Source organism: Sturnira hondurensis, unplaced genomic scaffold (genome assembly GCF_014824575.4).
Source record: "Sturnira hondurensis isolate 20B ecotype Veracruz unplaced genomic scaffold, ASM1482457v3 Scaffold0006849, whole genome shotgun sequence".
Taxonomy (NCBI): domain Eukaryota; kingdom Metazoa; phylum Chordata; class Mammalia; order Chiroptera; family Phyllostomidae; genus Sturnira; species Sturnira hondurensis.
This window is the reverse complement of record NW_028079480.1, coordinates 3,158,418-3,167,781: the sequence shown is the minus strand read 5'-3', so window position 1 is coordinate 3,167,781 and position 9,364 is coordinate 3,158,418. Positions and strand designations below refer to the sequence as shown.

General features: G+C 36.2%; 1 protein-coding gene across 2 annotated transcripts in view; it reads left to right on the top strand.

The window, feature by feature from the left end:
* The first annotated feature begins 210 nt into the window (after positions 1-210).
* Positions 211-9,364, top strand: part of CC2D2B (coiled-coil and C2 domain containing 2B) — a 98,979-nt gene continuing 89,825 nt past the window's right edge. The window contains exons 1-5 of one of the 2 annotated variants that reach the window (XM_037050855.1): positions 211-296; positions 5,326-5,390; positions 7,019-7,079; positions 8,335-8,411; positions 8,758-8,835. In XM_037050855.1, the coding sequence (XP_036906750.1) occupies positions 5,349-5,390; positions 7,019-7,079; positions 8,335-8,411; positions 8,758-8,835 (258 nt within the window). In that variant the 5' untranslated portion in view covers positions 211-296; positions 5,326-5,348. The remainder of the gene's footprint in view (positions 297-5,325; positions 5,391-7,018; positions 7,080-8,334; positions 8,412-8,757; positions 8,836-9,364) is intronic. The other variant, XM_037050857.1, reaches the window with a different exon arrangement.

The window sequence follows — 9,364 nt, the reverse complement described above, 5'->3', positions numbered from 1 at the left end:
GGCAGTGACAGACTCTAGCGCTTTAATTCCAGCTACAAACCCAGGTAGCGTCTGAACAGACGTAGCACGCAGATTTGTTAGACAGACGCTCGGACCCGGTTGGCTGACGGCCCGCATCGCTCATGCTCCTTGACCACCTTGACGTCAGGCCTAGAGCACCTGGCGCGAGGCGGGCGGCGGGCTTAAACTGAGCAAATCCGGAGCGGTGCTGGACGGTTGACGACTTCTTGTCTGAAGTTACTGGTGCGGCCCATCGTCGCGTCTTGATAAAGCAAAAAAGTGCACTGTTCGTCCAGGTGAACGTCGTACTGCTGGTTAAAGCCCCCCAACCCTTCTCTGTCAGACTCTCCAATATTTTGTCTGGAGTCTAGTTCTGTTAAACAAACAAACGAACAAACAAAACTCAGCAGGGGTCTTTGTAACCGGAGCCAGACCCGCACGGGCCTCTGGGACTTGTAGTCTCCAGATGCTGACCTTTCGATAGCAGTGATTGATTTGTATTAGATCCTGGGCCACTTTATTTTAATTTAACTTTTACTTTATTTTTTATTCTTATTGTTGACACTAATACAGATGTCCCCATTTCTTCCCCTTTGCCCGCTTCCACCCATTCCTCCACCCCATCCCTCTTGCCCTCGCCACACTGTTGTCTACATCTAGGAGTTATGTGTATGTGCTCTTTGGCTTATCCCTTCATCTTCTCTCATCTATTCCCCGCTACCCCCTCGGTCAGCTGTCAGTCTGTTCCATGTGTCCGTGCCTCTGTTTCTATTTTGTTCGGCAGCTTGTTTTGTTCATTAGATTACACATATGTGAGATTATATCTGAACCATTTTATTTATTGAATGTCTGCTGTGTGTTGAACACCTTGCCAGGATTGGTGGAGGGTAGGTGAGTGTTCACTCCAGCGGTCCAACACACTTTAGGGTAAGCAGAAAGATGGACTTGCAAGATGAGATGGAGAATTGAAGTGCTATTGGAGGTCACAGAAGAGCCAACATTGGGGTGGGTGGACTGGACTTCTGGAACACGTGGGCTTTGAATCAGGCTTGGAAACGTATAATGCTGTCTGTTAGGGGATAGTTGGAAAAATCAATAGGTGGAGGGTGCTAGAGCTATATGAAGAGTTTGACCTGGCTGTAATCGAAGGTTTATGTTGGAGAGTGATGGAGAGGGCTTGCTCTGGTGGTGCATTGGACATGAGGGCCTCCTAAGGCCTCACTTTCAGCACCGGCCTTCCTTTCGAGTTGCTCTCTGATGGAGACTATAAATACAGGCCCAGAGATACATCTTTAGGTTTACATTAAAAACAATATCATATAACTTAATTGTGTCCAGTTTCTGGACTCATGGCTGCTGTTGCTCCATGAATTAGTAGTTTTATATATCCAATTATGGTTAATAACAAAATTATATTGCATTTGTGTGTTAGAGGTAAACTTTGAAAAGATACTGTGGTTTTCGTAAACTGTTTTGGCATTTATTTATTTTTATGTACCTGAAGTCTCAAGGGAAGTGGACCTAAATCTTTCTTGACATGTAGGAGCAAGTTGTGACGATTTGGGGGATTAGTACTGACCACAGTGGATTCTTTAGTTTTACTGCTTTTAGTTTTCCATTTAGTTTAAATTGACTTACATATAAATTCACATATCAGAAAATCCTTTGCCATGTCACTTGCCCCTAGTTTTTTATTATAGAAAATAAGATCACAGTTAATTAAAAGGTATTAATTTTTAAACTTGTCAGGTAATGGAACACCTGGAAATAATGATACTTTTTGTAAAACACTCTGAAATAATGCTGTGTCACACTTAATTAATTGTAGAATTTTTTTTGTTAACTTTCACATTTTCCATACCCTAGTATCAGTAAAAGGTAGCTGATGCAATGTATTTAATAAATTTTGATTTTGACAAAGTGGTATTCATTGCCTTAATTTTATTATAACTTTGTGTGAGACTTTCAGTTTTTGGTGTAACATCTCAATTCGAATAAAAGAAGTCTGGAAAGAGCATGATTTGAGAGCCCTACTATCAGGGAGTTCAGAAAGGATTCATAAAATTGGATTTTGGACTAAATTCAGTTCTACTAAGAAAGGAAAGTGGTACAGTTGGAAAGGTTTCCAACACTTAGGGAAAAAACAAATTTCTAGTTAGCTCATAATTAACCAAAGAGATAGTACTATATACCAGAATGTGCATTTTCTGACCATTTCATGCTCTAGAGACTTTTCCTGTGACTTTATTCTGCTAATAATCCTGAAACCAAATGACATCTGACTGAAGTAATCAAGGTGACTGAGTACTAAATTTATACACAAAATAAAATAGGTTTTAGGAATTTTTATTTGAGGAATATCCATAGTGATAAAGGCACTACTGGATTAATTTTCAGAATCTAGAGATTTTTATAACTATTTTATTTATTTTTTAATTTTAATTGTTCAAGTACAGTTTTCTGCCTTTTATCCTCATCCAAGCCCTCCCCACCCCTGTCCTGTTTCCACGCTCCACCGGCACCCCCCCAGCCTTGTTATTGTCCATGTGTCCTTTATACTTGTTCCTGCAAACCCTTGCCCCTTTCCCCTGAAATTCCCTCCCCTCTCCCCTCTGGTCACTGTCAGAGTGTTTGGTTATATTTTGCTTATTTGTTTTGTTAATTAGACTACTGTTAAAGGTGAGATCATATGGAATCCAGAGATTTCTAAATGCTAAGCAAGAAAGCACTGAGTGAACTACTTGACTTTTTATTCTCAGGCTTTCACTATGGACCTTCATGGCCTCTTTTACAAAAAGAGCTAATCCTCAATTTTCTTATCTTTTAGAAAAAGCTTTAAATGCAAGAATTGTAAATTAGCAATAGCCTTCTAGAGAAGATTGGATTTAACTGTTGGAGTGAGTTTTCTAACACAAAATTGAATTGCTGTAAGAAGGTGAAAGTGTGAGTTACAATTTTGCCTTACTTCCACATGAGATTTTTCAATAGAGCAAGTGCAATTTTCGTCTACATCTTCAGTTTTATCTAATATTTTGTTTGTAATCCTTCATCTTTTATCATTTATGGAATGATAAATGAACCAGGCTAGAAACATCTCCAGGTATGTAAAGATTATTAATAATTTCCCCTACAATAAGGTTTTTTTAAAAAAAATTTATTTATTTATCTTCAGAGAGGAAGGAAAGGAGAGAAAGAGAGAAATATCAATGTATGGTTTCCTCTCATGAGTACCCCGCTGGGAACTGGCCTGCAACCCAGGCATGTGCCCCGACTGGGAATCGAACCTCGATCGTGTGGTTCGCAGGCCCACGTTCAATCCACTGAGCTATGCCAGCCAGGGCTACAATAAGGTTTTTATTCGAAAATTTACCATGATGTAACTATTGGATTACCACTGCTGTTTTTCATAGTTTATCAGATTAAATTTACAGGTTTAGGCATCAGTAAGCCAGGTATTGATTTTAAGTTTCTTTTAGACGTTCTCGCAGAATAGAAAGTAAATTCAAAATTCTCTTTTCCTAGTATCCTATTCCTGTGGTGTCTAAGCTTTGTATATTGGTAGGAAGAATCTTAAAAAGGGTTGATTCTTTTAAAGAGTCATTAAATCAATCTCTTAAATGCCTTTTTCTACAGACTAAACAAAGAATTTAGCTTAGACATGATTCCCTTCTGTTCAGTATTTTTAATCACCTTCTGGATCTCTCACCTGAACATCTCATAAGCATGCATAAGCAACATTGCAAAACTGAAGTCTCTATTCCTACCCCAACTACCTTTGTACTTTGACAATATTGAAATGAGGCTACCTCTCAGTCACTGAAGCCAAAAAACTAGGAGTCTTTGATTCTTCCCCTACTTTATTCTACATGTGTAATTACTCACCCAATCTTGTGAATTCTGCCTCTTTTTTCTTTTGTCATTCAAGAAATTATAAAATTAATGTATTAAAAATAGATTAATAGCATAAATGGATTATAAAATATCACATGATTATCTGTTTTTAAATATATTTTAATTTAAATATTGGTGTGCAATGTTCTATTAGTTATATTAGTTTCAGTATAGTAATATTTAAATATTCTGTTCGTTTTATTAGTTTCAGTATAGTAATTTGACATTTTAATATCTTATAACGGGAGATGTACATTCTAATTCTAGTAATAAATGAATTTTTCTCTACCCTCCCTTTCCATTTCCATTTTTTGATTCAGATCTTCAGCATCTCTGATCAGGAATGTTAAAATAGTCTCTTAACCAATCTCCCTGCCTCCCAGGAATATGTTTTAATTAGATCTTGAATAGATACCACATATTTTAATTGAAGTTATTCCTTGATATTTTTTCTGTTAGCATATGGTGAAGCTATTAACTTTGACATATATACTTTTATTCTGCCTTTAACAACTTTCTAATTATGTCTAAGCTTTTTTCTCTGAGTATGTTGGGTTTTCTATATATAAAAGTTTTTTTAGGCATTTTTTAAAATTTTTATTTATTTATCTTTAGGGGGGAAGGGAAGGAGAGAGGGAGAGAAATATCAATGTATGGTTGTCTCTCCTGTGTCCCCCCCGGGAACTGGCCTGCAACCCAGGCATATGCCCTGACTGGGAATCGAACCACAATTTTTTGCTTCTCAGGCCTGCACTCAATCCACTGAGCTACACCAGCCAGAGGCCACATTTTTAAAATTCTTGTTCAAGTACAGTTTTTTGCCTTTCCCCCCATCCCTCCCCACTTCCCCAGCCCTCCCCACCTCCCTCCCCCATCTCCACCCCACATTGTTATTGTCCATGTGTCCTTTATAATAGCTCCTGCAAACCCCTCACTGTCCCCCTTTATCCTCTCCCCTCTGGTCACTGTTGGCCTGCTCTCAACTTCAGTGTCTTTGGTTATATTTTGCTTGCTTGTTCATTTTGTGGATTAGGTTCCTGTTAAAGGTGAGATCATATGGTATTTGTCTTTCACCACCTGGCTTATTTCACTTAGCATAATGCTCTCCAGTTCCCTCAGTGCTGTTGCAAAGGGTAGGAGCTCCTTTCTTCCTACTGCGTAGAATTCCGTTGTGTAAATGTACCATAAAGACTTATTTCTACAGACAAGGATTTTTGTCTTCTCCTTTTCAATAGTTATACCTCTTTTTTTACATGTTTTATTTTATTAACCAGAATTTCTAATAAGTACTAAATATTAAAGATGAAAACATTTACCTAATTTGCAGTTAAATTAAAAAATTTAAATAACATGCTTTTATCTCAAATATCATAATAGTTGTTTTATTTCAGTAATACACTGTATCATTCTTAAGACTATTTTTTATTTATTTAGAAAGTGGAAATGAAAGAACCACCATGAAAAAGATCTCAAAGAAAAAAGAAGATATTAAAAAAAAAGTAAGGTATTAATGGAGCTTATAAGGATTCTGATTATAATAAATAGTTCAGATATCAATGTAGTATAATCCTGAAAACTGTGATGTATTTAAATACACTTTATATATTAAAAAAAGCAACAAGAGATAGCAGGGATAAACTGTTTGGTCTGTCTGTTATATAACAAAGAACACTGGAGGTGAGTTATTTATGTATTTACTTATTTATTTGTTCCCTCCCTTAAATTTTAATTTATCTGTTTTCAGCCAGTCAGTACTCCATTTCCTGCTTTGCTCAAAATAAAATGTTTTTCTTTTTTTAGAGAGTGAAACATGTATAGAACTGGTATCTACATGTCTTTTAAAGTAACTCCAATTAAGATTCCTGTTTTACCCCTGCCTTACAGATGGGGAGAGGGAGTTATAAATTCGGGGAATGCTGGGTGAGATTATTTGAAATTAAAGGGAGACCTCTATCAATCACTTGCCAGGGTATGTGTCCCATCATACTTTTAGGGTTACTGTCCCTTGGTTAACAGGTGAATTAGGTATTTTTAATTATGTTGAGGAACATACTGAAGTATTAATCAGAACAGAACATCTTAGGTCATATTGACCTTATACAGTAGTTCTTGAGAATGATGTAGGAACCCCTAGTGGATTTTGAAGTTCTTTTGGAAAGTGTGTAGACAAGGACAGTAATAATGTTTTTACTGAGATTGTGTCAATACCTTGCTTTGGCATTTGACACAAATCCATGTCTTTACTGTGGTGGGAATCCTGATGTGTGTCTGCTTGTTCTTTCCACTGCAACTGCACGTTAGTTTGGTTAGCATGTACAGTTGGTATTTAAGGAGAGTTTTACTGTTTCATTTCTTAAACTTAACGTGAAGATCAAACTTATCCATATTGTTCTAAAAAAAGATTTAACATTGCTATTATGGTTCAATTTTAGAATATTGAGGTTTAAAAAACTATAAAATAGCACACTGTTAATAGCAGTACCTTCAATTACAAATACTAGTAGGCAGCTGGAAATATGGCGTTCAGGAGAGCAGAGCTGGAGACAGATTTAGGGGGCCACAGGAATACATGTGCTCTCTAAAGCCTTGGAATGAGCCCACATTTAAGCTGTGAGGAGAAGTGTAATCATTGAAGGATACAGGGAGTAAGTGGCCCCAGAGATAGAAGGGTAGAGGTCAAGGATGTATAAAGTTTTCAGAATGTAAAGGTGCCCAACATTATCAGGGTACTGATATCAGGTGCCCAGATACTACAGGGTAATCAGGTAAAAGTTAACACTGATACAGTGTTGAATTTCAAAGTATTTTCATTAGTCTGACCTCATTTGAACCTCCTAAAAGATATATAAAGTAGGCATCGGTATATGGTCAGTAAGAACTAATCATTGGATTTTATCATTAAAAGGTCCTTTTTGATATTACAGAGAGCAATTTCTTAATTAAAAGTCTACCATATATAAAGAGCTCATACCAACTGATAAAAAGATGAAATTTAAGAAAACAGACAAAGGCTATGAATTGGTATTTTAAAGAAAATGTCTTTCAAAGGGTTGATGAACATCTAAAAAGATGCTCAATTCCAAAACAAAAAGATGCAAGGTAACCTTCATCTCTTTTTTTTTTGCAGATGTCAGAAGTGACAGATAACATTGCAGTGAAAGAAAATGTAGACAAGCATCTCCAAAAAGGTCCTCAATAAGTATACCACAACTCAGATGCTGTCAGTTTTTATTTTTAAAAGATGCAAATGACTAATCCTATCCTTGCTGTTTCAACTGGGAACATGGGTTTTAAGAGATGAGTTCAAACAGAAACTACACTTTCTAGATAATACAAGACGGGCATATGGAAATAATTAGTAAAGTCTATAAATGTAATAAAATTTTGTTGGTTAAGACTTTATTTTCTCTCTCTCTGTAAACATGGAGAATCCACTAGTGTTTGAGACTGTGTTAGTCCATAAAGATATATAGTTACAGAATCTGCTTCAGGAAGCTGTATAGATTTCAAGAAAAATACATAAATAATGAATGAACCCTGGTTCATTCATCATTATTGAGTAAATACGGTATGCCACCTGCCATTCTAAGTTCTAGGAATAGAGTATAAACAAACCAACTAGTAATTTTTAAATTATAACAAGAAGTACTGCAGTTGAGAATGAAGATTCTCATGACCTCTAGTGATTTGGCGTTTACTTACCCTTTATTCCCACCATCCTCTATGTAACTCAGAAGCAGGAAGAAGAAAGGCAAAAATGACCAAAAGGTCCTCCATTTCTACTGTATTTAGGACTGCCCAATTGCTGTCTTTCTCAGTCCATCTGGTGGGTGAGCAAAAAATAACACATGGTTTGGAGTGCACGCAATATATGGCGTCTTTATTCCCTATGAGACTGTTTCTTGCTAAGAGCTGGCAGAAGTAGGAGTCAGCAAATTTTACAAAACTAACACAAGTAGTTCAAATGAGTACCTAGAAACTTACCTCTTCCTTTTAGATTCCATTCCAGTTTCATCAAGTTGAAGTAACCTGACTTTAATATTTGTATATTCTGTAGAGCAGTTTACATAGACTATGACAGTTCTAATAGATTTTTTCCCAAAAGGAAAAAGGTAAAGATTTGCTTTTCTGAAAGTTTATTTATTTATTTTTTGCCTGACTACAAAGAAGGACTATAGCCAGTAGCTGAGGACGCACAGGGAAGAGGAAACAAACTTCAGCCTGACCATGCATAAAGGTGTTTACTCCAGATGGAGGAGGGGGAGGGGACATCCGTTTGTCTGAGGTTCTAAGCTCTCATGGGGCCATGACCCAGTCTTCATAATTGTCATGATCTTTAAAAATGCATGTAGTTTAGGTATTCAGTAAGTACTTCTGCTGCTATTGCTGTTTAATTATTTTAAAAAGCATCATGAGCTCTGTATTGTGTTGGCTTCTTGGTAGGTTTAGATGCAGAAGAAAATCAAAACATAATTGAAACGTTGAGAAGCAAAGTAAGAGGAAAGCTAAAAAATGCTAAGGTAATGCTTATTTTCTGTTTTTAAATTTACTGTTTAGGTGCAGTAAGTATCAAATGAACTTTTCTGTGTTAAAAGGAGCCAAAATTCAGTCTTAATATAGCTCCTTAAATCCAAAAACTTTGAGTTCCTTGCCATGCTTTTTTTTTCAAACTTAAATCCAAGAAAAGTTTAGTGGTTTGGTCATGGTAACTATATAAGACGTCTCAGGGGGAAATATGTGCACACTTTTTAAGAGAGGGACATTGAGAAGTCTTGGTTTTTAATCTATTTTGAAAAAAGACTTTGGAGTATAATTATGTTTATACCTGTTAAGATTAACTTTTCTATACCATTTATGTTGTTTCAGATTAATCAAAGTGAAAAATCTTCAACCCATCTGTTCCTTGATAATAAGATAAATCAGTGGTCTAAGGTGAATAACTTTGTTTAACCTTTAAAAACCACTTTATACTTTAAATAGCAAAACTTTACCCATTTTAAGTATATGATTCAGTAATTTTGAGTAAATTTACAGAATTATACAATCAACACTATAACCCAATTTTAAACATCTAGATATAAATAGGATATAAAATAAGCTTTTGTGTTTTATGTATTTTTAAGTTTTTTGACTCTTAATGACTGGACTTTGCTTTTTCTTATAGAATTAATTTCTCTCTCATACCTCCCTAAAAACAGTTTGTTTTGATATATGTGTGAGAAAGAAGTGATAAGTGCTTTACATTAATTTTCTTTATTTATTTTTTAGATTTTACTTATTTATTTTTAGAGAGGAGGGGAGAAAGGGAGAGAAACATCAATGTGTGGTTGCCTCTCACACGCACTCCCACTGGGGACCTGGCCCGCAACCCAGGCATGTGCCCTGACGGGGAGTTGAACTGGCGACCCTTTGGTTTGCAGGCCGGCGCTCAATCCACTGAGCCACACCAGTCAGGGCAGTAAGTGCTTTACGT